This window comes from Anguilla rostrata, chromosome 12, assembly GCF_018555375.3.
Source record: "Anguilla rostrata isolate EN2019 chromosome 12, ASM1855537v3, whole genome shotgun sequence".
In the NCBI taxonomy this organism is placed as follows: Eukaryota; Metazoa; Chordata; class Actinopteri; order Anguilliformes; family Anguillidae; genus Anguilla; species Anguilla rostrata.
This window is the reverse complement of record NC_057944.1, coordinates 7,061,099-7,088,839: the sequence shown is the minus strand read 5'-3', so window position 1 is coordinate 7,088,839 and position 27,741 is coordinate 7,061,099. Positions and strand designations below refer to the sequence as shown.

Genomic DNA, 27,741 nt, shown 5'->3' with positions numbered 1-27,741 from the left:
TTCTCCCTCCATCTTTTAGAATAAAACAAGCCAACAGAGGCAAGAAAAGTGGTGTTTATGCAATCATCTATGTACTTTTAAATGGACCACACCTTTTCAGTTATCAGGCTGCTGCGTGAAGCTGAAAATGTGTCTTCCTCCCTGAAGGAATGGGGAATTAAGATCAAACACTCACCTGCTCACCCTCCTGAAAGGGTCTCACTTGAGGAACTTCAAAGCCGGACTAAGGTGTGGCTGAGCCAGCCATTTACAGGTAGGATTAGGACCACTGGATTGGGGAGGGGGAGGGGGGCTCACACTGGACCATGGGAGGACAGTGGGGTATAAAGGGGGAAACATCAGCACTGTTCCTCACAGTTCCTGATACTGTTCAGCCACGTGCAGTTCGACATCATCACGAAACAGTACGGAAGCTTTGAAAACCAAATGTACATGGACTACAGGTGTGACTTTACCTGCCACAGCAGCGAGGCAGCAGTGTACTCAGCCAACCCCGAGGCTAGCAAAGGTAAGTCTGACATTTCAGTTAGAAAATGCTTCTTGGCTGTTCAGCAATGTGTCACCACAGATCGTTATGCTGTTTCTGTGTTCATTTTGTATATTTTTTGAAGCAGAACTCCTTGCTTACAAGAAGTGAGGAAAAAGGCAAACCCTGACCCTTGACCTGGTTACTGCCTGTGCTTCCTCACCTCACATTCAGGTGTGCGAGCCAGCTCCCCTTATCGTTCGTATTCGGCTGATGTTTGGCCCAGAGGCCCTGCAGGTGATCTGGGCCCTGTTTCACAAAGCGGGATTACTGAGTTAGCTGGATAACCATGTCGAGTAAAATGTGGAACAACTTTTTATTTCAGTCCGTGTACCAGATTTGGGAAGGTTCCTGCTTTTGCTCAGTGCGGTTATACAGCCGACTCAGAAACCCTGTTGTTTGCACTCTTTGTAATGAGCATGTTTTTCCTCCCTTTGCCCACAGGGGGGCAGAATGCTCTGCGGGGAGTCCAGGCTGTCCCACGGCGCAGAAAACGCATCACCTTCAGCAAGGCCCAGCTGGGGGACCTGGAGAAAGCCTTCAGCCTCACGCGCTACCCTGACACCACCCTGAAAGAGTCACTAGCCTCCGTCACAGGGCTGCCCGAGTCCAAGATCCAGGTACGTGACCTCTGACCTCTGTCTGCTGAAAGGGGCTGATTGGTGAATTCGTTGTTTTGAAATATCAGGTCTTATAACTAGATAAAACACGTAAAAAGATGTAAAATATATCATCTGTGCAGGTCATCTTGAATCAGGGTACCTACCATGCAGATAATAATAATAATAATAGGAGGTGTAGTAATGATAGACAGACATTGCATCATGTCTGTTTTCCTCTGTTTTGGGGAGGAGTTTTGTGTCTCTAATCCCCGGTCTTCATTTCCCAGGTCTGGTTCCAGAACCGCCGAGCTCGTTGCTTCAGACGTGAGAAGCAGGCTGAGGAGGATCCAGCAGCATTGCTTGGGCTTAGCATCACCCCAACTGTGCCCCCCAGGTACCCCTCCCCAAGCCTGCCCTCCTCATACCCCTCCCCAAACCTGCCCTCCCCAAGCCTGCCCTCCTCGTACCCCTCCCCAAACCTGCCCTCCCCAGGCCTGCCCTCCTCATACCCCTCCCCAAACCTGCCCTCCCCAGGCCTGCCCTCCTCGTACCCCTCCCCAAACCTGCCCTCCCCAGGCCTGCCCTCCTCTACCCCTCCCAAACCTGCCCTCCCCAGCTGCCCTCCTCACCCCACCAACCCCTTGACCACTCCCCAAACCTCCTCCCCAAACCTGCCCCTCATACACCTCCCCAAACCTAACCCTCTCGTACCTCACCAATTACCCTCCCTATACACCTCCCAAACTGCTCCCACGTACCCCTCCCCAAATCAGCCTGAGCCCCCTATGTACCCCTCCCCAAACCCTCATACCCTCCCCAAACCAAGCCCTCTCGTACCCCTCCCCAAATATGCCCTTCCTATACACCTCCCCAAAACGCCCTCCCCTAAATCTGCCCTCTATACCCTCCCCAAACCAGCCTCCTCAGTACCCTCCCCAAACAGCCTCCCCCAACCCCCTCCCAAATCTCCTCTCAAACCGCCTCCCCAAACCTGCCCTATCTACCCCTCCCCAGACCTGCCCTCCTCGTACCCTCCCCAAACCACCCAGCCCTCCCCAAACTGGCCTCTCATACCCTCCCCAAACCTGGCCTCCTCATACCTCTCCCCAAACCTGCCCTCCACGTACCCCTCCCCAAACCTGCCCTCCATATACGCCTCCCCAACTTTACCGCCCATGTACTCATTCCCATGCTCACCTGACCCCTTCACAGCTGCCCCAAAATTAGGAGGGAAAAGTTTGGCTGCTACAGACCTTATGCCCCTCAGTGACCCTGCAGGGCCCCTGGCCCCAGCACGGCCAGAGCGGTTCGGCAGTGGGGGGCGGGGAAACCGCGGCCCCTTGCAGTTTAAACGCGCAGAGCAGCGGGACAAGGCGTCTTCTAGGGACGACACACCTTACCAGCTGGGCCAAAGAGACACTTACGCGCCAGAGCAGTCTGAGGCCGGAGACATCGGCTCTGCGCTACGGGCAAATCACGCTCCCTTGGACATGCCCACTCAATGCCATCAACTGCACCACCATCACCATGGTGACCAGACGTCACAGCAGCATGACGTCCTGTCTGAGTTCAGTGCCCACTCCTACCAAGACTTTGGTTTGGCTGACCTGGAGGTGTCTGCTGCTTTCGTTGACTACCTGCTCTGCTGAATTTCAATGTTACATTGGAATTGAAATCATAGTGGGATTTCTATTTTTGAATCCATGTAACTAAAATATAATAATGTGTAATTGAGATTGATTAGTTTGACAATAGTGCTGGGCACAAAAGCATTCTTGATATATATTTAATGCGATGATTTCTGCTTAAATAATTTTATAATATAAAGAAATAAAACCACAAATCAGTTTGTAAAATTTGCAATTGTAATTATTCTTCCACCTTGCTTTACACATATCTATCACTCATGACAGGAACTTTAACATGCTTCTGGCCACATTAATAAGCACAATATCTTCAGGAATAAATGAACAAGTAGATTATTCAATTTAAAACTTCTACATCTAAAAAGAACGCATAGCGTCATGGGAAAATATTTTTCTGGGTAAATAGCGTTCTCCAGTGGCCACTTTTGTCAGAAAGCATAGGCTTCAGACGGAACATCCGGGGTTTCTGTGTGTCTTGCGCGCTTGCGTATTTTAATGGCCGCATTTTCCGCTACTGAGAGCATAGTAAAGCCCACGCATAACGTAAATTTCGTTGACGAATAGGCGTACGGTACGCACAACGTGCGGTGTCGTTCGCTAGTCTGTGCGCCATTCTGCACAAGTAGCTACCCGTGTAAAGCGGGTGAAGTTTTTTGGTTTATTTGTTTAAGGGATGCTATTTTGATTGCAGAGAGCTATTGAATAAAGATCAGTTGCCGTGGAGCTGTAGGTAAGATTTTCCTGTTATAATATGTTTAATAATTGGGCTTCTAGACAGGTTTTACGTAGTGTAGTCATAAATAACCACGGCGTTGATTTCTTGGCCTTCTGTGATATTTTGCAGCAAGCTAGTGAACGTTAGTTCCAACATTTTGCAAGTTGGCTGCCTTGTGTGAGTGTTAACATAGTTGGCCAACTAGCTGCTAACGGATTGTTTTAACGCTGTTAATGCGTGTGTAGCTAGCTAGTAATTACTTTACTGTAGTGGCAAAGTTTACAAATAGAATAAGTTTAGCATGCTAGCTAACCTAGAATGTTAGCCTTTGCATTGACTGTTAGCCAGCTAGCTACACGCTAGTGTAGCACATAGTGTGCGTGAAGTTTTCCTGTTTGCTAACGTTGGCTAACCAGCAAACATCGCTGTTAGCTGGCCTGAATTTCCTCTTCGCAAGCAAACATTTTAGTTGGTTATGCAAGCTGCTGGTTCTAAATGTTTCTGTCTTTTTGCTAAAATAACAATGATGATTGGTGCGCTAGATAATTGGTCAGTTAGGGGTTCATACGTTTGTTTAACAATCATTCTGTTTGACGTGAATATCAGGCTGATTGTACAGTAGCTAGACAAGTGTAATTTCGTGGACAATAACTAAAATGACAATCTGGTGATGTTGTGCTAACTTGCTGACTGGCACGTTATCGCTCTTTATTTGTTAACCATGTATAGGAGCACACATTCGATTTTCTTTCACTAGTAAACCTACATTTGGGGATGAAAACGAATGTTCCTTAGTCTTGGACATAATCATTGGTTCGTGTAATTCAGAATGAATATGTTTGCTGTTCCGTCATAATATTTGAATAAATGCGAAGAAATATTCAGGGTTGGGGGTAGTAAATTATGATTATCCATCGAATTACAGGCTTATTGGGGAGGGTTCAGTTATTCGAATTTTTGATGTAAGAGGCATAGATAGAATTGTTAAAATTTATCAAAATACTACCTCAAGAGAACTTGTATTACTTTACAGGGCTCTTCACAACATTTTTTTTCCAAGGAGCTCATGTGCTCCTAAGCTGAAAAAACTTGGAGCACACCAATGCATCCTGCTTATTAGATGTGCTCCTAATGACATTTTTCTGGTAGCACATATCAATTTTCAGGAGCAAATGCTTCAGAAATGGGAGCACCATAGACCTCTACTTCAGAGCCTGTTAAAATTAACTCTTAACGTCTTATTATTATTATTATTTTAGAGGTTGCCATGGCAGCTGCGTTTCCATACAGAGGAGTACCCGGCAGTATGCCGACGGGCATCCCGACTCCGGGGCAGATTCCCGACTACATGTCGGAGGAGAAGCTGCAGGAGAAAGGTACGTGAGTCGGCTGCGGTGGGTCTGCGGGTGTGTGGCGACGGCATGTGCGTGCTGTTTCTGTGGTTGAGTTTTTTTCCGTTAACCGCAGCACGAAAATGGCAGCAGCTGCAGGCCAAGCGCTACTCGGAGAAGCGCAAGTTCGGCTTCGTGGACGCGCAGAAGGAGGACATGCCGCCGGAGCACGTCCGCAAAATCATCAGGGACCACGGCGACATGACGAACAGGAAGTTCCGCCACGACAAGAGGGTCTATCTCGGGTACGTGTGCCCGACTTACCCCACCCTCTGGACATGTAGGGGGATTAGGCCACTAAGCAGCACTGTGTCAATCTGCTTACTGCAGCTGTGCGCACACAGACACACTTGCGTGCGCACACACACACACACACACACACACACACACACACACTGAGCTTATGTTTTCTTGCCCCTCCTTCCCTGCAGTGCTCTGAAGTACATGCCCCACGCGGTGCTGAAGCTGCTGGAGAACATGCCCATGCCCTGGGAGCAGATCAGGGACGTGCCCGTGCTCTACCACATCACCGGCGCCATCTCCTTCGTCAACGAGATCCCCTGGGTGATCGAGCCCGTCTACATCGCCCAGTGGGGGTGAGCAACGTGTCCCCTGTTTCTGTTCTTTCTGTCACGGTATCGTAAAGAGTACAGGTGCTTCATTAAACTGTTTCCAGGTCACTGTGATGCTCCTATCTGGAGTTATAAAGCCTGAATATAACGTCCCCTAGATGGGTGAGAATTGGCCCGATTTGGCGTCTATGCAAAGGGGTTAAGCTGTTAACTGTGAGAGGCCTTTGGCCCCCCCGGGTGTTGTGATGTCACTGACTTCTTGATTGCGATTGGCCGGGGGTTCCAGGGCCATGTGGATCATGATGCGGCGCGAGAAGAGGGACCGGCGGCACTTCAAGCGCATGCGCTTCCCGCCGTTCGACGACGAGGAGCCGCCGCTGGACTACGCCGACAACATCCTGGACGTGGAGCCGCTGGAGGCCATCCAGATGGAGCTGGACCCCGAGGAGGACGGCTCGGTGGTGGACTGGATGTACGAGCACCAGCCGCTCCGCGACAACACCAAGTGAGTGTGCCGCAGCCTCCTCCGGCTCACCAGGCGCGGCCACCAGCACCGCCGCCCACCCCTCCATGCTCCCCCTGCCCACCCCTCGCCTCTCAATATCCCCAGTGCTCCGCCATTCCACCCCTCTCCTATCAATAACCTCCCCTCCCCAACGCTGACCCCTCCCACCCCCCTAACGCTCCCACCCCTTGCCTCTCAATACCCCCCAACGTCCCCCTCTCACCCCTTGCCTTTCAATACCCCCCTCCCAACGCTCACCCCCTCGCCTCTCAATACCCCCCTCCCTAACGCCCCCTCTCCCAATGCCTCCCCCGCACCCCTCGTCTCACCCCCCAATGCTCACCCCTTGCCTCTCAATACCCCCTCCCCAACGACCTTACCCCTCCCATCTGAACCCCACCTCCAGTAACACTAAACCCCCCTCGCCTACCTGTATCGCTAACACCACCTTGTCTCTCAGTAAGGCTGCCCTGTCTCCTGCAGGTATGTGAACGGCACCACCTACAGGCGCTGGCAGTTCACTCTGCCCATGATGTCCACTCTCTACCGCCTGGCCAACCAGCTGCTCACCGACCTGGTCGACTACAATTACTTCTACCTGTTCGACCTGAAGGCCTTCTTCACCTCCAAGGCCCTGAACATGGCCATCCCTGGAGGGCCCAAGTTCGAACCCTTGGTCAGAGACATCAACCTGCAGTAAGCCCCTCCCCTGTAGAGATTCCCCCCGGGCTTCCATTGGTGAATAAGGTTTAGTTTGGTTTCGTTGCTGGCCGTAAGTTCTTTTAATACAACCTTCCCAACCCTCTCCCAGGGATGAAGACTGGAATGAGTTCAATGACATCAACAAGATCATCATCAGGCAGCCAATCAGGACGGAGTACAAAATCGCCTTCCCGTACCTGTACAACAACCTTCCGCACCACGTCCACCTCACCTGGTAAGTGTAACTGCGGAAATGGTAATACGCTATTTTATAGCACTTTATCCAAAGCGCTTTACAAATTTATGCCTCTCATCGCAGGCAGTTAGGGTTGAGGTTAAAGTGTCTTGCTCAAGGACATCCACACGCCCAGGGTGTTTGAACCGGCAACCTCCGACTGCTCAGACAATCGTCTTACCTCCTGAGCTTGTCGCCCCAGGCTACCTTAATTTTAGGGCATTATGGACCAGGAAGGGTCGTAAGTAACATGTGCTCTGGGTGGAGCTGCATGTTCCTGCAGGTACCACACCCCTAATGTGGTCTTAAGAGGAGGGATCCAGATCCGCAGATTTATTGACCCTGATCACCCCATCTCAAACGACACTCTGTCAAGGTAAGAACCAGAAGCCTGTCTCGCACAGCAGTTACGCAGGGCTTATGGACAGAGGGTGGCCCTGGTATGCAAATCTGAGATGCCTGCTGGTAGTGCAGATGCTAAAGATGGCCTCTGGTAGTGCAGATGCTAAAGATGGCTGCTGGTAGTGCAGATGTTAAAGATGGCTGCTGGTAGTGCAGATGTTAAAGATGGCCGCTGGTAGTGCAGATGTTAAAGATGGCTGCTGGTAGTGCAGATGTTAAAGATGGCCGCTGGTAGTGCAGATGTTAAAGATGTCTGATTGGTTAGATGGCTGCTGGATGTTTAAGGTTTGTGGGTCGATGTGTTGCAGAGCCAGGAGCCCCTGCCAGACGACGATGAGGAGTTTGAGCTGCCGGAGTACGTGGAGCCCTTCCTCAAGGACACGCCCCTCTACACCGACAACACGGCCAATGGGATCGCTCTGCTCTGGGCGCCCCGCCCCTTCAACCTGCGATCGGGGAGAACCCGTCGGGCCATTGACATCCCGCTCATCAAGAACTGGTGAGCATGGCGCTACGACCACACTGCGCAGGTGGGAGTGGTTAATGCGCAGGGGGATGTTAACTGCCTGGTGGTAGCCAGGTGATAATGCGCGAGGACTTCCTGCAGGCAGCCATGGTGAAAAGTCATGCGTTCTGCTATCAGAAGTCAAATCACTCTTGCGCTCAGTTAACACAGATCATAGGCCAGAAAAGTTGTGCGTTATTTGCACCCAGGTGGTGGGTGGCCGGGGAATTTTAACAGGGCAGAATGTCTCCATTTAGTCTGTTCCTCAGGTACCGCGAGCACTGCCCTGCAGGCCAGCCGGTGAAGGTGCGCGTCTCCTATCAGAAGCTGCTCAAGTACTACGTGCTCAACGCCCTCAAACACAGACCCCCCAAGGCGCAGAAGAAGCGGTGCGTACTGAACTGGAGACCACAGGAGGGGGGTGGGGGGGGGGAGATTTGGGCAGATAGTCCCACTGTTATTGTTCCCTTGACATTAGGAATATACTGGTGTACAGTGAGGGGCGTGTGCAGTGATTATATACAGATGATCAGGTGTAACGTCTGTAGAAGCAGGTCAGTTGTGTCAAGTGTAGTGGCTGAAGAAGCAGGTGAGTTGTCAGGTGTAGTGTCTGAAGAAGCAGGTGAGTTGTGTCAGGTGTAGTGTCTGTGGATGCAGGTGAGTTGTGTCAGGTGTAATGTCTGTAGAGGCAGGTGAGTTGTCAGGTGTATCGAGAGCTGTGATTGTCTCAGGTGTAATTCTGTGAAGCGTGTTCGGTGTATGTCTGTGGAGCTGTATAGATTGTCTCAAGTGTAACGGCTGTCTTCTCTCACAGGTACCTCTTCCGCTCCTTCAAGGCCACCAAGTTCTTCCAGTCGACGAAGCTGGACTGGGTGGAGGTGGGGCTGCAGGTGTGCAGGCAGGGCTACAACATGCTCAACCTGCTCATCCACAGGAAGAACCTCAACTACCTGCACTTGGACTACAACTTCAACCTCAAGCCCGTCAAGACCCTCACCACCAAGGTGAAGATCTCGCCCCTGCCCCCGACCCTGTCCCGGCCTGCGGTGTAAAGTCTTCCATGATAAGCTTTCGTAGACGCTGTTCTTTGAATATGTGACCATGAGTCTGTACGCTTTCAGTGTGTTATTTAGGGTGTAACATAAAAGAAAATCTGGGTTCGGTACGTTGTCGTACATTAGAAGAAAAACTAAACGAGAAATAAAAATAATAGCTTTTCATTAATTACTAAAACGTAAGCGGTGGCTAACTCGCCATAATTTCTTGCTGAAGAAAATAAGGCACCTTAATACTAAGTTACCTGAACTCCCGAGTATTGAATTTAAGTTCTGCACGTGCCTTAAAACAAGACTGTGATGGTTGGGTTTGGCAGCGTGTTGGGTACGTGACTGAAAGTTTGGCATGAACACGTGCCTCGTTGTGGCCCTGCTGTGTTATTTTTGTTTGGAGTTGGATTTTAAACTGCATTTTTTTGCCGAAGTGGACACCGTGTTTCCAGTAGGGCGGGGCTTTGCCGGGGTGAGGGGATGTGGCTTTGGTTAATGGCGGGGGGGGCGGGTCTCCCCCTGTTCGCAGGAACGTAAGAAGTCTCGTTTCGGGAACGCCTTCCATCTCTGCCGCGAGGTGCTCCGCCTCAGCAAGCTGGTGGTGGACAGCCACGTGCAGTACAGGCTGGGGAACGTCGACGCCTTCCAGGTAGGCCACGCCCTCGGCCGCCGACCCCCGACCCCTAACCCCTAACCGTCACACCCGACAGCACAGCACAGCTGGCGATAACAGCAGTGATTTTGGAGGGTAATGGTATAAAGTACTGCCGTAATGGTAATGTTGGTGTAGATTACACCTGGTGTAAAGTACAACTTTACACCAGGTGTGGGGCGACATAGCTCAGGAGGTAAGACCGATTGTCTGGCAGTCGGAGGGTTGCCAGTTCAAACCCCGACCCTGGGCATGTCGAAGTGTCCTTGAGCAAGACACCTAACCCCTAATCCCTAACTGCTCTGGCGAATGAGAGGCATCAATTGTAATGCGCTGTGGATAAAAGCGCTATATAAATGCAGTCCATTTACCATTTCCATAACTGTAATGGTAATGTTGGTGTAAATTATGCCTGGTGTAAAGTACAACTGTCACGGTAACGTTGGTGTAAATTGTGGCTGGTGTAAAGTACAACTGTAATGGCAACGTTGGTGTAAATTACAGTTTGTTGGTGTAAGTTACGGTTTGTTGTTGGTGTGAATGGTTTGCTGTCGGTGCTTTCTAGCTGTCCGACGGGCTGCAGTACATCTTTGCGCACGTGGGTCAGCTGACCGGGATGTACCGCTACAAGTACAAGCTGATGAGACAGATCCGCATGTGCAAGGACCTGAAACACCTCATCTACTACCGCTTCAACACGGTAAGTCGCAGAGCATGCTGGGAAATGCATCCAGCCCTGGCGCAGCTCCCAGTCTGAAAGCGCTCTGTTCTGTTCCCCCCCCCCTCCCCAGGGACCGGTGGGGAAGGGCCCCGGGTGCGGCTTCTGGGCCCCCGGGTGGCGGGTGTGGCTGTTCTTCATGAGGGGCATCACCCCCTTGCTGGAGCGCTGGCTGGGGAACCTGCTGGCCAGGCAGTTCGAAGGTAAGCCTGCCCCGAAACACCAGGGGGCGCTGGAGTTTTCTTCTCCGGTTTTCCCAGGTTCTGCAGTGTGGCTGGCAGGTGTGGCATCGCCTCTCCTGCGTTCCCCACAGGTCGACACTCGAAGGGCGTGGCCAAGACGGTCACCAAGCAGCGGGTGGAGTCGCACTTCGACCTGGAGCTGCGCGCGGCCGTCATGCACGACATCCTGGACATGATGCCCGAGGGCATCAAGCAGAACAAGGCCCGCACCATCCTGCAGCACCTCAGCGAGTCCTGGAGGTGCTGGAAGGCCAACATCCCCTGGAAGGTATGCCCCCCCCCGCCTGTTGCCCCCGGCAGCAACACCTGCGTACAACAACTACAGCGCTACACTGCCTGTATCTACCTCGCCTCCGGTTACTGACTGTATCTCCACCTCTACTTCTGCCTACACTGATTATAGCTGAGCAGCGGGGACATTCTTTAATAGTCGTTGTGATAACTGTCAGTGGCCCTCTTTTCCTTTAAAGAATTACAATGCTACAACTTGTTGCAGATCAGAAGGTTTACTGCAACAACGCTAATGGAAATCGACGTGATGCAATAGCCTGATTCGCTCCCTAGAGGTGGATTAGAGGAGATCCTAATTTGGTTCAGTGTAATTGAAAACACTTTAGCTTGTACTGCATTGTTTAATGAGGCGCGCTCAGTGCACCACTCACTAACCTTCCCTTCTTCCCTGCCTCTCCCCCTTCTCTGCTAGGTTCCTGGGCTTCCCACGCCCATCGAGAACATGATCCTCCGCTACGTGAAGGCCAAAGCCGATTGGTGGACGAACACGGCCCACTATAACCGCGAGCGAATCAGGCGCGGCGCCACCGTGGACAAGACCGTCTGCAAGAAGAACCTGGGCCGCCTGACCCGCCTCTACCTGAAGGCCGAGCAGGAGAGGCAGCACAACTACCTGAAGGTGCGCGCGCGGGTGCCGGGTTGGGGGTGGGGGCGTGGCCTTTGGGGGGATGGGCGGGCCTTGGGGGGATGGGGGCAGCCTTTGGGGAGATGGGGCGGAGCCTTTGGGGAGATGGGGGGGGCCTTTGGGGTGATGGGGCGGAGCCTTTGGGGAGATGGGAGTGGCTCCGGGTGGGTGTTGGCTGTGGTTCTGAGTGTCCGGGGTTGGTGGGAGCGGGGCCTTTGGGGAGATGGGGCGGGCCTTGGGGGAGGGGCGGGCCTTGGGGAGACGGGGCGGGGCCTTTGGGGATGGGGCGGAGCCTTTGGGAGAGGGGGGCCTTGGGGAGTGGAGGCAGGGCCCTTTGGGGAGACGGGGGCGGGGCCTTTGGGGAGATGGAGGCAGGGCCCTTGGGGAGACGGGGGCGGATCCGGGTGGGTGTTGGCTGTGGTCCTGAGCGTCCGTGCGCGGCTCTAAATGGGCGTGTGCTTCCCGCAGGACGGCCCCTACATCACGGCGGAGGAGGCGGTGGCCATCTACACCACCACGGTGCACTGGCTGGAGAGCCGGCGCTTCTCCCCCATCCCCTTCCCCCCGCTGTCCTACAAGCACGACACCAAGCTGCTCATCCTGGCCCTGGAGCGCCTCAAAGAGGCCTACAGGTAAGCAAGCGCCCTCTAGAGGTAACTGCAGGTTACAACACTGTGGGAAAGCAACGTCTAGAGCAGGGGTGGCCAACTTCGGTCCTTTTGTTTTGACCTTAAATACAACAACCACTTACACAAAATAAACCAGGTGAGGTGAGTTAACGATGTAATCAACTGCTTTAATTGATCAATTACAAAAACAACAATTAAAAACAAAAGCCAGCAGACCCTGCGGCTTTCCTGGACCTGGGTTGACCACCCCTGGTCTAGAGTTAACTGCAGGCTACAGCACTCTGTGGGAAAGTGCCTTCTAGTGGTGACCACGGGTTGCACCACTCTGCTGGTAACAGTGTGCACTGCTCAGCTTATGTTGAGTGAGATGTGGAAAGGCCATGTGTACTGTATGCATGATGTCTCGTGTTTGGGTTTAGCTTGTACTTCACGTTAACGTGCGTGTGTTTGCGTGTGCCGCAGTGTGAAGTCCAGGCTGAACCAATCGCAGCGCGAGGAGCTGGGTCTGATCGAGCAGGCCTACGACAACCCCCACGAGGCGCTGTCCAGGATCAAGCGTCACCTGCTGACCCAGCGTGCCTTCAAAGAGGTGAGTCCCGGTGCCCCGTCCGTGTTCGCGCCCCCGCCGACCCGGCCTCAGCCGCCCTCCGCCAACCCGGCTTCGATGCCACCCTCTCCCCCCCTCAGGTGGGCATCGAGTTCATGGACCTGTACAGCCACCTGGTGCCCGTGTACGACGTGGAGCCGCTGGAGAAGATCACGGACGCCTACCTGGACCAGTACCTGTGGTACGAGGCCGACAAGCGCAGGCTGTTCCCCCCCTGGATCAAGCCGGCCGACACCGAGCCCCCTCCCCTGCTGGTGTACAAGTGGTGTCAAGGTGAGTCACGATGGGGGCGGGGCGCTTGGGAAGGGGTCGGGGGGGGGCTGACGCGCTCAGGGGTGGTCCCAGTACCGCTGTCTGCTGCTTGGCAGAGCGGAGGCCGGACCACGATGGTGAGGTAGCGTAGCGGGTTTCGTTTACGAAGGGTGACTTGGCCGATGTAGAGGGTGGCCTGTAAACTGGGTGACGATGCTAGTTTCAGTCCGGTAGAGGATACTGGGCATGTGCAGTAAACTGAGTGATGATGCTAGTTTCAGTCCGGTAGAGGATACTGGGCATGTGCAGTAAACTGAGTGATGATGCTAGTTTCAGTCCGGTAGAGGATGCTGGGCATGTGCAGTAAACTGAGTGATGATGCTAGTTTCAGTCCGGTAGATGATGGTGGGCATGTGCAGTAAACTGGGTGATGATGCTAGTTTCAGTCCGGTGGGTGATGCTGGGCATGTGCAGTAAACTGGGTGATGATGCTAGTTTCAGTCCGGTAGATGTTGCTGAGCATGTGCAGTAAACTGGGTGATGATGCTAGTTTCAGTCCGGTAGAGGATGCTGGGCATGTGCAGTAAACTGGGTGATGATGCTAGTTTCAGTCCGGTAGAGGATGCTGGGCATGTGCAGTAAACTGGGTGATGATGCTAGTTTCAGTCAGGTGGGGTGATGCAGGTCCATGTGCAGTTTGCTGATGTGCCCTAATTGGTCGCCCCTCCCGTTGCCCCCCCCCCTTTCTCAGGGATCAACAACCTGCAGGACGTCTGGGAGACGACGGAGGGCGAGTGCAACGTCATGCTGGAGTCGCGCTACGAGAAGATGTACGAGAAGATCGACCTGACGCTGCTCAACAGGCTGCTCCGCCTCATCGTGGACCACAACATCGCTGATTACATGACCGCCAAGAACAACGTGGTCATCAACTACAAGGTGAGCCTCCCCGCCCCACACCTGGCAAGAGATCTTTTACTGTGAAGTTATTTAGCTTGGGCTGTAGCACCCAGGCCCGTTAGAGGGTTAAACGGCTGGGTTCACTCACTTGAGGACCAAAGAGGTCGAGGTTTTGCGACGTCAAACCCAAGAAAAGGTGTGTGGTTCAGACCTGGGTCAAATACATATTTGTTTTGGATTCAAATACTTTCCTACGCTTTTCTTGTCTGGTGTACTGGAACCAACGAAATGCTCTCAAAATTGCAAACCCCGCCTTCTGGTCATATTAGGAGGCTCAAACACACCAGGCAAGATCAATGGAGTACAGAAAACTATTTGAATCCGAAACAAATACGTATTTGACCCAGGTCTTGAACGTTCATGACTCGCCCTCATGAAGTCCATGGACCTCCACAAGCGTGTGCGCTGTTTGATCGAGCAGTCCTTCACCGATTGGTTGAGTCGACCGGATATAGACTGCGTTGTTGCCGTTCTCGTTGCGTTAGTGTTAATCAGTTTAACCTTCAGGGTCCAAGTTGAACTATGCGGTTGTTCCCTGCACTTGGACCGGTACTTCTCTCTAGGGGTTTCGTCATACTTGTTCCTGGTTATGGTCATACACTTTGTTGTACGTCGCTCTGGATAAGAGCGTCTGCCAAATGCCTGTAATGTAATGTAATGGATTTGCATATTGGATGCATTTCATTGGTCTGAGCGCGCCCTTCCTCTCGGGGCGGTTGGGGTAGTAGTCCTGTGCCCTCAGTGTCTCCGGCTCTCCTCCCCCTGCAGGACATGAACCACACCAACTCGTACGGGATAATCCGGGGGCTGCAGTTCGCCTCCTTCATCGTGCAGTACTACGGGCTGGTGATGGACCTGCTGGTCCTGGGGCTGCACCGCGCCAGCGAGATGGCGGGACCGCCCCAGATGCCCAACGACTTCCTCAGCTTCCAGGACATCGCCACGGAGGGCGCCCACCCCATCCGGCTGTACTGCCGCTACATCGACCGCATCCACATCTTCTTCAGGTGCGGGACCCCTGTGCTGAGAGAGTGGGGTGGGGTGGGGTGGGGTGGGCCAGGCCTCATTCAGACTCCTCCTTCCCCTGTTATATTAGGCCCAGACTCCAGACCAGATCTTTACGGTTTAATTTTGGGTTTCTAGGTTTACAGCCGACGAGGCCCGAGACCTGATCCAGAGGTACCTGACTGAGCACCCGGACCCCAACAACGAGAACATCGTGGGCTACAACAACAAGAAGTGCTGGCCCAGGGATGCCAGGATGAGGCTGATGAAGCACGATGTTAACCTGTGAGTGCCCCCTGCTGGTGTGGAGTGTTTTTTTTTTTTTTTTTTTTTGATTTCCCTCCTGGGAAAAAGTTTGAAAGTTCTCGGCAGCAGGTTGACGAGCTGGGGGGGGGGTTTTCCCGTGTCCTCTGCAGCGGCCGCGCCGTCTTCTGGGACATCAAGAACCGGCTGCCCCGCTCGGTGACCACGGTGCAGTGGGAGAACAGCTTCGTCTCCGTCTACAGCAAGGACAACCCCAACCTGCTCTTCAACATGTGCGGGTTCGAGTGCCGCATCCTGCCCAAGTGCCGCACCAGCTACGAGGAGTTCACGCACAAGGACGGCGTGTGGAACCTGCAGAACGAGGTGAGCGGGGGGGTGCGGGGTTATGTGCACACCTGAGACACACACACACACACACACCTGAGGGTCGTGAGCCCAGCCCCGTGCGCTGACCCCCTGTCCTGCCCCCCCCCCCCAGGTGACGAAGGAGCGCACGGCGCAGTGCTTCCTCCGGGTGGACGACGAGTCCATGCAGAGGTTCCACAACCGCGTCCGACAGATCCTCATGGCCTCCGGCTCCACCACCTTCACCAAGGTACCCGCTCTTTCTCTCTCTCTCTCTCTGTCCCTCCCATCATCCCCCACTCTGTCCCTCTCTGTTTCCCCCTCCGCCCCGCTCTGTCCCTCCCCGTAGTCCCCCCCCTGCCCAACTCCATCTTGCTTGGTCCCTTTCTGTCCCCCTCTCCGTACCTCTCTCTGTCCCTCCCATCATCCCCCACTCTGTCCCTCTCTGTTTCCCCCTCCGCCCCCTTCGTCCCGCTCTGTCCCTCCCTTAGTCCCCCCCTGCCCAACTCCATCCTGCTTGGTCCCTTTCTGTCCCCCTCTCCGTCCCCCTCTCTGTCCCTCCCTCTGCCCCCTCTATCCCGCTCTGCCCTACTCCCTCCCTATCTGTTCCACTCTGTCCCTCTCTCTGTCCCGCTCTCTGTCCCTCTCTCTGTCCTCCTCCTTCATCCCGCTCCGTCCCACTCTGTCCCTCTCTCTGTCCTCCTCCATCCCTCTCCGTCTCTCTCTGTCCTCCTCCATCCCTCTCCGTCCCGCTCCACCATCTTGTAGAGAGGGAGGTGTTTTACCCCGTGCTCCCTCCTCCTGCAGATCGTGAATAAGTGGAACACGGCCCTCATCGGCCTGATGACGTACTTCCGCGAGGCGGTGGTGAACACGCAGGAGCTGCTGGACCTGCTGGTCAAGTGCGAGAACAAGATCCAGACCCGCATCAAGATCGGCCTCAACTCCAAGATGCCCAGCCGCTTCCCCCCCGTGGTGTTCTACACCCCCAAGGAGCTGGGGGGGCTGGGCATGCTGTCCATGGGGCACGTCCTCATCCCCCAGTCCGACCTCAGGTGAGCGTCCCGCCCCCGTCCGGTGCAGTTACTACCCACCTTTATTTCGGAAGGGACTCTTGTCCAGAGCGACAAGCTAGGCTAATAAGGGTATCGTGCTTTAAATGGGTATTGCCTGAAGCTGCTGCTGCTGCTGCTGTGGGGTGAATGTGCAGTGGGGTTAAGGCTGGCGCTCTTTAACGCTCTGGGTGCCCCCCCCCCCCCCCCCGGCAGGTGGTCGAAGCAGACGGACGTGGGCATCACGCACTTCCGCTCGGGCATGAGCCACGAGGAGGACCAGCTGATCCCCAACCTGTACCGCTACATCCAGCCCTGGGAGAGCGAGTTCATCGACTCGCAGAGGGTCTGGGCCGAGTACGCCCTCAAGAGGCAGGAGGCCATCGCCCAGAACAGGTGCGTCCCGCCCGCCTACCCGCCCCACCGGGAGATGGCTCCACACCACCCCCTCCGGCCCTCGCTGGGACCTCTTAGGGGTCGACTCATTGGGCAACCCTTTGGGCCAGCGCCACTGTTGATTTGTAAACATTTGATTGGCAGTTATTTATGCTGTTGTTAGTACAGTTTCCGTGTGGTGCTTTAGCTGTAATTGTGGTGTGATTTGCTGTGCAGTTAATGGGTATATTATGTGTCATTAGGTAATGTTCTATTTTAGTGCCTATGGCTACGTTAATACGGTCATCCTTTATGGGGCAGTAGTTACAGCTGTGTTAATTGGGCTGTTTGCCGCTCAGGCGTTTGACCCTGGAAGACTTGGAGGACTCCTGGGACAGGGGCATCCCTCGAATCAACACCCTCTTCCAGAAGGACCGGCACACCCTGGCCTACGACAAGGGCTGGAGGGTCAGGACCGACTTCAAACAGTACCAGGTAACCTTCCTCGCCAGACGACCCCTCTCCCCCAGACAACCCCTCTTTCCCAGGAAACCTCCCTCTTTCCCAGGTAAACCCCTATCCCCCTGGTAACCCCTATCCCTCTGGTAACCCCCGCACCCTCCAGGTAACCCCTCCCCAGGTAACCCTGTTCTGGTGATAGGAGTTACCTGGGGAGGGGTTAAAGTGAAAATGACTTCTGAGTGAGATTATTCCTCATCCAGGGAAGTACTTTACAGTTGAACAGATTGGCGTGAGCTACGATTTTGAAAAAGCACAAACTCATTAGTAGCATAATTGGGTACATATAATGGGGAAAGGTGTGTGATCTGCTGAAATGACCGTGACGTAGGGGTGAAGGACATGGGGTGACGGGTCTGTGTCTCCGCAGGTTCTGAAGCAGAACCCGTTCTGGTGGACGCACCAGAGGCATGATGGGAAACTGTGGAACCTGAATAACTACCGCACGGACATGATCCAGGCGCTGGGCGGCGTGGAGGGCATCCTGGAGCACACGCTCTTCAAGGGGACCTACTTCCCCACCTGGGAGGGTCTCTTCTGGTGAGAGTGGGCCCCTGAGTGTGCGTCTGTCCCCCTGAAACACACTGTCCCCCTGAAACACACTGTCCCTCATTCTTATTTACCTCAAAACTCACCCCTTACGTGTTCCTGAGACATCACGCACACTGCCCCCCCCCCCAGACACACCCCCACTCACTGCCCCCCCAAACACGCCCCCACACACTCCCGCAGTCATGTCTCATGCATTCTACCCAACCTACACTGTGTTGTAAACTCACATGGAGGGAGTTGTAACTGTTTGGCCCGTAAGCCCAGCTTTGGAAAGCGTTGACCTCCTCACGGGGTAACAGATTTCTTTGCCCCCCCTCCCTCCCGTCCCCCCCCTCAGGGAGAAGGCCAGTGGCTTCGAGGAGTCCATGAAGTGGAAGAAGCTGACCAACGCTCAGAGATCCGGTCTGAACCAGATCCCCAATCGACGATTCACCCTCTGGTGGTCCCCCACCATCAACCGAGCAAACGTACGTCCCCCCCCCCATCCCCTTGCTGTCTGCCCTGCCAGGAGGCTGCTGTGCTTCTGTTGGGTGTTGAGTGAGTTGTTCCTATCCCTCTGCCCCCCACCCCCAGGTGTACGTGGGCTTCCAGGTGCAGCTGGATCTAACCGGGATCTTCATGCACGGCAAGATCCCCACCCTCAAGATCTCCCTCATCCAGATCTTCAGAGCCCACTTGTGGCAGAAGATCCATGAGAGCATAGTCATGGACCTGTGTCAGGTACTGTTCTGTGTGTGTGTGTGCGCGTGTGCGTGTTAAGGGTGTCAAAAGTGCCATGAAACTGAGTTTGAATATTAGCTTTTGTAATTAGAGTTTGAATATATTCGAATATCATTTGCCTATAATTCACAAAAATAAGCTGGTTATTGTCGGCGCAATATGCACGTGACGCTCCCTCTGAACTAGCCTGAGTGTTATTTTCCACAAGCGGGCAGTAGAATAGAGGACTGGTAAACTTTCATACTAGGTTACTACATCTGGGGCCTCATTTATAAAACGTATTTTTAGAACTGTGTGGTGCATACGTAGAAAATCACGTCAAAGTAGCGATTTATAAAATTTCAACATGACTCGATTTGACCGTGGAAACGGTCGTCGCTCTACGTCAGGTCTTCACTTCACGTGCACGCAAGTTCATTTTATAAATGAGCCCCCTGCAGTTTCTATAACCTACTGCGCAAACGAATAAAGCACTTTCTCGTGGATGTAATTTGCCACAACTCGGCATTTATTAATCGCAATAATAGGGAAATGATTGTTTATAGGAAATCCCTGCTTATTTCTTAACACAAAAACTATTCAAACGGATACACCAGACTTGCTCTGCAAAGCTTGCACGTAACTCTTTTCTTGTCCTTGACCTCGCCATTTATGGCCACGAAGCCAAAAAATTCCCAAACAGGACTTCTACTACCAACTAGTGGGACCAGCTCCTCCGATGCTGCTCTGATGCCATTTTCACCGCTAGTTTTCAGTATTTTTTATGTGACAGAGGAAGTAACATTAGCACAGGAAATGAACTTTTCGTGCATGAACATGATTCGCCGCATGAAATTAAAGCCTGTACATTTATGTTAATTACAAAACACGGAATCAAAAACGCGGGATACAGAACTAATATTCGAATGCTCAAATTTAGGTTCAAACTTAAAAAAAAGAAAAAAAAGAAAAAAGATTTTCGAATAGTTTTCGAACTTCTAATATTTTCTGACAGCCCTAGTGCGTGTGTTTGTGCGAGCAGTGCTGTGTGTGTGGGAGCGATGCTGTGTGTGTGTGTGTGTGTGTGTGTGTGTGAGCGGTGCTGTGTGTGTGTGTGTGTGTGTGGGAGTGGTGCTGTGTGTGTGTGTGTGTGTGTGTGTGGAGCGGTGCTGTGTGTGTGTGTGTGGGAGCGGTGCTGTGAGTGTGTGTGTGTGGGAGCGGTGCTGTGTGTGTGTGCGCGCACGCTCACCTCTCTCTCTGTATTCCAGGTGTTTGATCAGGAGCTGGACGCTCTGGAGATAGAGACGGTGCAGAAGGAGACCATCCACCCCAGGAAGTCCTACAAGATGAACTCGTCCTGCGCGGACATCTTGCTCTTCGCTTCCTACAAGTGGAACGTGTCCCGCCCCTCCCTGTTGGCTGATTCCAAGTAAGTTTGCAGCCAGTGATGGTGTGAGCCCCTGTCAGTCACATTTAAGCCCCGCCTCACCCTGCCTCTGTTTGGTTGTAGGGACGTGATGGACAGCACCACCACCCAGAAGTACTGGATCGACATCCAGCTGCGATGGGGAGACTACGACTCGCACGATATCGAGCGCTACGCCCGCGCTAAGTTCCTGGACTACACCACCGACAACATGAGCATCTACCCATCACCCACTGGGGTCCTGATTGCCATCGATCTGGCCTACAACCTGCACAGGTGAGCTTTACTAACTCCGCCTACAACCTGCACAGGTGAGCTTCACTCCCCTACACCTACACCTCTAACAGGTGAGCTTCACTCCTCCACCTCACTACACGGGTGAGCTTTTAATTCTCCTCCCCTCCCGACACCGTTGCTATGGTAACTGTGTTGGGGTTAGGGTTATGCCTCCCACCCTCTCCAGTTGCTACGGTAACTGGGTTAGGGTAAGGGTTAGGGTTTTAATGCGTGTCTCTCTCCCCTCCCTCCCCGCTCCAGTGGCTACGGTAACTGGTTCCCCGGCGGCAAGCCGCTGATCCAGCAGGCCATGGCGAAGATCATGAAGGCCAACCCGGCGCTGTACGTGCTGCGGGAGCGCATCCGCAAGGGCCTGCAGCTGTACTCCTCCGAGCCCACCGAGCCCTACCTGTCCTCGCAGAACTACGGCGAGCTCTTCTCCAACCAGATCATCTGGTTCGTCGACGATACCAACGTGTACCGGGTCACCATCCACAAAGTGAGGAGAAAAAACGTCCCTCAACGTGCTTCAACACTCACGTAGCAGACACTCCTATCCAGAGTGACTTATAGAGCTTTTTTTTTTAATTTATTTATTTATTTTTTTTTTTACATAGCATTTGCATCTATTTATACAGCTGGATATATACTGAAGCAATAGAGGTTGAGTACCTTGCTCAAGGGTACAACGGCAGTGTCTAACCCAGGAATCGAACTTGTGACCTTCCGGTTACAAGACCAGCTCCTTACCCGTTATGCTACACTGCCGCCTCAAAGGTCATAAACGCACGTCCCTGAGCCTCCTCCTGTCTGGCCTGTTTCTGAGGCCACCTCAGGATGGCGCTCTGCTTGCTTAAGGAGCGCTGGGTCAGTGTCCTGGCTTTTTGGGGTACAAATGAGGACTTGGGGGGGCAGAATGACTGTTAGCCAAGCGAGCACCAGTTTCTGCAGTTTGAGTGCACAGACTGACACAAGTTTAACGGCGTAGACATGTGTTGTTTCATTGGTTGTTTCATTGGTTTTAGAAGCTTTTGTAAGTTTGAGGTTGCATTTGAAGAAGAGATGAGAGATACTGTGTTATTCTGTGCTAGGTGTCTACACTGCTGTGATGTCTACTGCTATGGTCTCTGCTGTATTATCCTGCTTGCTGAGTCTGCCCCATGTGCTCAGTTCTGCAGAGTCTGCCCCAGGTGCTCAGTTCTGCAGAGTCTGCCCCAGGTGCTCAGTTCTGCAGAGTCTTCCCCAGGTGCTCAGTTCTGCAGAGTCTGCCCCAAGTGCTCAGTTCTGCAGAGTCTGCCCCAAGTGCTCAGTTCTGCAGAGCTGGCCCTCTGAACCTTCTCATTAATGGTGTAAACAAAGCGTTTTCCCCAAGGCCAGCTAGGGAGTTCCTGCAGTGGAAAGATGCCAGCAGTATCACATACTAACACATTCTTCTTTCCGCGACTTGCTGCGGTTAGACTGGGAAGCTTTGTTGTTAACGGGCTGCCTGCACTGGCATGTTTTGAGGCTGCTTTTCTGACAGGTTTGTTTATCGTACCTCATGCGGCGCCCAGAGGCTACCCCAGCTCTACCCCAGTGTTTATTTACAACCCTGCTTGTCCCTCCCGCTTGTTAACACTCTGCCGTGACCTGGTTTCACAGAAGGCTGTCGCGTCTCTTTCCTCCGCAGACGTTCGAGGGTAACCTGACCACCAAGCCCATCAACGGGGCCATTTTCATCTTCAACCCCCGAACCGGGCAGCTCTTCCTCAAGATCATCCACACCTCTGTGTGGGCGGGGCAGAAACGTCTGGGACAGGTGCGACGCTCGCTCTCTCTCTCTCTCTCTCTCACTCCCGCCCCCCCTCCCCTCCGGTGCTGAGCCTGGTTCTGTAGGTCTGGTCTCTGACCTTCTTTGGTCTGTCTCTTGTCCGTCTGCAGTTGGCCAAGTGGAAGACGGCCGAGGAGGTGGCGGCCCTGATTCGCTCGCTGCCCGTGGAGGAGCAGCCCAAACAGATCATCGTCACCCGGAAGGGCATGCTGGACCCGCTGGAGGTGAGCCGCGCCCCACCCCCCCAGTCTCTTGTCCCGCCCCCCAGTCCATGCTCTAGCCCCCCAGTCCCTCGTACGCACCTCATCCTGCAGCAGTAATCACGTGACCGCTCTCCCGTTTGCCAGGTCCACTTGCTGGATTTCCCCAACATCGTCATCAAGGGCTCGGAGCTGCAGCTGCCCTTCCAGGCGTGTCTGAAGGTGGAGAAGTTCGGGGACCTCATTCTCAAGGCCACCGAGCCGCAGATGGTCCTCTTCAACCTGTACGACGACTGGCTCAAGACCATCTCGTCCTACACGGTAACGTCCACCTTCACCTGCTCACTTCCTGCCCTCTAACAGGCTCACTTCCTGTACTCTTAACCTGCTCACTTCCTGCACTCTTAACCTGCTCACTTCCTGCACTCTTAACTGGCTCACTTCCTGCACTCTTAACCTGCTCACTGCCTGCACTCTTAACAGGCTCACTTCCTGCACCCCAACTGGCTAACTTCCTGCACTCCTAACCAGCTCACTTCCTGCACTCTTAACCGGCTCACTTCCTGCACTCCTAACCAGCTCACTTCCTGCCCTCTAACCGGCTCACTTCCTGCCCTCTTAACCGGCTCACTTCCTGCCCTCTAACCGGCTCACTTCCTGCCCTCTTAACCGGCTCACTTCCTGCCCTCTAACAGGCTCACTTCCTGTACTCTTAACCTGCTTACTTCCTGCACTCTTAACCGGCTCACTTCCTGCACTATGACATCTTCCTTCTCCTACTCAGCCTCTCTAATCTCAAACATCGTAACCACCCTGCCTAACCCCCCCTTTGTACCCCCTCCCCTCTGCAGGCCTTCTCCCGTCTCATCCTGATCCTCAGGGCGCTCCACGTGAACAACGACCGCGCCAAAGTCATCCTGAAGCCGGACAAGACCACCATCACGGAGCCGCACCACATCTGGCCCACGCTCACCGACGAGGAGTGGATCAAGGTGGAGGTGCAGCTCAAGGACCTCATCCTGGCCGACTACGGCAAGAAGAACAAGTGAGTGTCTGTCCCGGGCGGTCCGGAAACGAGAGTCGCAAAACGTACACGTGTAAAAAAAAAATACGAAGCGTATCTGAAGTTTGGGCTTGCCACCTTCCTGACCAGTGCTTCAAGACCTAGAGGCACCTGTCCGAGACTGAGGTTTTACGAAGGGTTTGCTTTGTGATTTGAGTGTGGGTCCGTGTTCTGCGTTGAGCTTTCGTTTGACCCGTCTCTCTCCCCCGCTCCAGCGTGAACGTGGCGTCTCTGACGCAGTCGGAGATCCGTGACATCATCCTGGGCATGGAGATCTCCGCCCCCTCGCAGCAGAGGCAGCAGATCGCCGAGATCGAGAAGCAGACCAAGGAGCAGTCGCAGCTGACCGCCACGCAGACGCGCACCGTCAACAAGCACGGCGACGAGATCATCACCTCCACCACCAGCAACTACGAGACCCAGACCTTCTCCTCCAAGACCGAGTGGAGAGTCAGGTGAGCCTAAGGCCTGCCCAACCCACCTGCCCAAACCCACTGCTCATCCACCTGCCCAACCCACCTGCTTCCACCTGCCCAACCCGACTGCCCAACCCGACTGCTCAACCTCACTGCCCAACCCACCTGCCCAACCCACCTGCTTCCACCTGCTCAACCCACCTGCTCAACCCACCTGCCCAACCCGACTGCTCAACCTCACTGCCCAACCCGATTGCCCAACCCCACTGCCCATCCACCTGCTCAACCCCACTGCCCATCCACCTGCTCAACCCCACTGCTCATCCACCTGCTCAACCACACTGCCCAACCCACCTGCTCATCCACCTGCTCAACCACACTGCCCAACCCACCTGCTCAACCCATCTGCTCATCCACCTGCCCAACCCCACTGCTCATCCACCTGCTCAACCTCACTGTTCAACCCACCTGCTTCCACCTGCCCAACCCACCTGCTCAACCTACCTGCTTCCACCTGCCCAACCCACCTGTCCCAACCCTCCTGCCACCTGTGTCTGAGTTAACCACGTATCCCACACCCTTTCTCTCTCCCCCTCCCTCTCCCCCTGCAGGGCCATCTCTGCGGCCAACCTCCACCTCCGCACCAACCACATCTACGTCTCCTCGGACGACATCAAGGAGACGGGCTACACCTACATCCTTCCCAAGAACGTCTTGAAGAAGTTCATCTGCATCTCAGACCTGCGCGCACAGGTCTGTGGCCTGTGGGCTGCCTTTACACAGTGCGCTTATGCAGTGCTCTCTGCAGGCAGTGCATGAATGTGGCCGTGATCATGTGACTCTGCCTTAGCTTAGCTCATTGGGCCCAGTGGGTCTGAATGGTGTGCTGGGGTCATCGCTGCAGGACAGGAAACAGACGTGTGAAGAAGTGACCTCTGGGCACGCAGAGTGTGAATGATCTGCGATTTAGCGTGATATTCCATCCTCTGGGTCCACATCTGGAGCCACATTTTTGGCCAGGCTCCTTAAGGCATTTTCAAGCCAGAATGGAGAACTGGTGAATTGACCAGCATTGCTACTTCACCATTTTAACTGAAATGAAGTGGGTGTACACTAATGCACACATCCTATATTGTATGTCATATGTGTGTTTTTATATGGCGGTGTTGTGCATTTTGAGTTTGACCTTCACATTCCAGTCACCCCAAGAAAGATTCACTTCTGGCAGGATTGCCTGACCCAGTTCCTGGAGATTTTAGCTAGCTACATCCTGTAGGTTTTCACTCCAACCCTAACAAAGCACACCTCATTCAACAGCTAGAGATCTCGCTGAGCTGCCAATCTGTAGGACCAGGTGTGCCAGATTAGGGTTGGAGTGCAAACCTACAGGCCGGTAGATCTCGGGGAACAGAGAGCCCGGCCCATCAGGATAAAGGCTGTCTGTGAATTGGTGCGGAGTCCTGATCGTACTGATGCTGAGTTGTCACCAGCAGCCAACCAAAAATGGGGAAAATGAACTCATTTTAACTTTTACCTCACCTGTTTACCTCAGATTGCGGGATACCTGTACGGGACGAGCCCCCCCGATAACCCCCAGGTGAAGGAGATCCGCTGCATCGTCATGGTGCCCCAGTGGGGGACGCACCAGACCGTGCACCTGCCCAATCAGCTGCCCCAGCACGAGTACCTGAAGGTGAGCTGGTGGGCTGGGCCATTCAAACGGGCCAATCGCGAGTGAGCACGTCGCCCATATCTGAGCTGTATCTCCCCCCCCCCCCCTTACCCTGCAGGAAATGGAGCCACTGGGGTGGATCCACACGCAGCCCAACGAGTCGCCTCAGCTCTCCCCGCAGGACGTCACCACGCATGCCAAGGTCATGGCCGACAACCCGTCGTGGGACGGAGAGAAGACCATCATCATCACCTGCAGGTAACATCACAATGCAGTGGGCACGCACACGCGCACACACATGCACACACCTCTGCAGGCACCCCACTCTGAGACGCATACACCTGTAGGTGACAGTTTTTTGTCATGCACATCTAGCATTACGGCTGCATTAACCCTTTGAAGAGGGGAGTTTTTGGAATGCCATTTCGAAATTCGGTCAGTGTTCTAGAACTCCATTGCTGTCAGTTACCAGTAGTGATTGTGACATCAGAGTCACATTAGAGTGTTCAGTTAAGAACATTCCAATCACATGATTGTGATCTTGCGCCTTAAGAGGTCAGTTCCAGATCATTCTGCAGTGTTCTGTGTTGTCGGCTATCAGACTGTAGACCCCCAGGCTCACCTGCCTCTACCTTTCCTCAGGCTGGGGGAGAAGCGGTGGTTGGTGTTTCCTGTGGTGGTTTTGGTTTTTAAATGTGCATTTGGGTTCCAGCTTCACCCCTGGCTCCTGCACCCTGACCGCCTACAAGCTGACCCCCAGCGGGTACGAGTGGGGCAGGCAGAACACGGACAAGGGCAACAACCCCAAGGGCTACCTGCCGTCGCACTACGAGCGCGTGCAGATGCTTCTGTCCGACCGCTTCCTGGGCTTCTTCATGGTGCCTGGGCAGGTGTCCTGGAATTACAACTTCATGGGTAACTAACTTGTAATACTGGACTATTTTATTTACCTGTAATACTGGATTGTCTTATTTACCTGTAATACTGGACTATTTTATTTACCTGTTATACTGGATTGTTTTATTTACCAGTAATACTGGCCTATTTTATTTACCTGTAATACTGGATTGTTTAACCTTAATTATTTTTGGGGGGGATTTTCCTTCTCAGGTGTCCGGCACGATCCAAACATGAAGTACGACTTGCAGCTGTCCAACCCGAAGGAGTTCTACCACGAGGTCCACCGACCCTCGCACTTCCTCAACTTCGCGTCCCTGCAGGAGGGCGAGATCTACAACGCAGACCGCGAGGACATGTACGCCTAGAGCGCGTGCCGCCTGCCTTCCGGCACACTGAAACCGCGGGACCCGATCCTAACTGCCCAGCCGGAACCTTCACCTCGATCATGCAGCGGTCCCTGCCGTAACGGGAGTCGTTTAAACCTTCGTGTGTTGGAAATAGTTCCCTACAAAACGCGTCTTTACTGTCCAGTTGCTCTTTCCCTTCATAGAAGGATTAAGCATGAGATATCAGTGATATTTCCGTGATATGTCGTTCAACATGGTTGTACTTACTATATGTGTATGAGTTGTATTTCTTCAGCAGTTTTGACATGGTGGTAGCTGTCAAGATTTTCATTTTTTAGAGAAAAAGGGTCCTTCCGTCAGAAAATGCCATTTGGAGTGATTTTACTTGTAATTGTTTTTTCTTTTTTTTGCTAATTTTTTTACAGAAGTAGGTGTCTGCCCACTAGCTGTGTTGTGCATAAATTCACACTGTAATTTGGGTTTAAATAAAGATCGGAACACTTTTATAAGGTTCATTTGTCGCATCTGAAATTCTTTCAATCAGATATGATGACACTCGATCTCACTGTAAAGAAGCTTGTTCTGATGGGTACCTTGAAAGGAGGAAAAAACTGTTGGACAGGAGACGGGTAAATTGGAGAGTAACTGAACCGTGTAAATATGGTACGTGATCACTTTTCGACCTGATGGAAGACCTTAGTACAGGTTTGCAGCGGGGATCATAAGTAGGCTATTTCCCTCGGGAACGAAGCACAAGACCACCCGGGCGAGTATACGGGGAGTAGTGTAAGCCCCTTGTCCTGAACTTTTTATAATATTTAATTTAATTGTAGACTTTACAACTTGTATTTGGCAGTGAGTGAGCGCAATGTGAGAGATTGAGGAGCTAAACTAGCACTGGCGTGCTCACGGTCTAGGCCGTCGAAAGGTAGGAGGGGACGTAAAACGCGACCTGTTCTGATCTGCGGCTGTGTACCCTATAGATCGGACTTTTAAA

At 53.3% G+C, this 27,741-nt stretch overlaps 2 protein-coding genes across 2 annotated transcripts; both read left to right on the top strand.

Annotated features, from left to right (window-relative positions):
- Positions 1–374: 374 nt before the first annotated feature.
- LOC135236854 (homeobox protein prophet of Pit-1-like) lies at positions 375–2,959 on the top strand. The gene is made up of 4 exons (XM_064303429.1): positions 375–508; positions 971–1,146; positions 1,416–1,522; positions 2,341–2,959. The coding sequence occupies exons 1-4, from the start codon at positions 427–429 to the stop codon at positions 2,396–2,398; spliced, it is 423 nt and encodes a 140-aa protein (XP_064159499.1). The 5' UTR covers positions 375–426; the 3' UTR covers positions 2,399–2,959.
- A 355-nt stretch (positions 2,960–3,314) lies between these two features.
- Positions 3,315–27,257, top strand: prpf8 (pre-mRNA processing factor 8). Its single transcript, XM_064300909.1, is given in 44 exon segments — positions 3,315–3,504; positions 4,749–4,865; positions 4,957–5,125; positions 5,312–5,476; positions 5,739–5,957; positions 6,441–6,653; positions 6,769–6,894; positions 7,178–7,197; positions 7,200–7,270; positions 7,605–7,795; positions 8,071–8,190; positions 8,616–8,805; positions 9,377–9,496; positions 10,065–10,199; positions 10,291–10,420; positions 10,531–10,727; positions 11,163–11,369; positions 11,844–12,007; positions 12,467–12,593; positions 12,692–12,884; positions 13,615–13,802; positions 14,592–14,830; positions 14,967–15,113; positions 15,245–15,455; positions 15,571–15,687; positions 16,245–16,492; positions 16,706–16,885; positions 17,224–17,359; positions 17,754–17,923; positions 18,273–18,402; positions 18,509–18,655; positions 19,903–20,063; positions 20,145–20,336; positions 20,598–20,835; positions 22,006–22,134; positions 22,257–22,370; positions 22,494–22,667; positions 23,198–23,391; positions 23,625–23,864; positions 24,437–24,578; positions 25,378–25,518; positions 25,616–25,755; positions 26,210–26,412; positions 26,608–27,257. Coding segments are annotated over 43 exon segments (7,002 nt in total). The 5' UTR covers positions 3,315–3,504; positions 4,749–4,756; the 3' UTR covers positions 26,763–27,257.
- Positions 27,258–27,741: the final 484 nt, after the last annotated feature.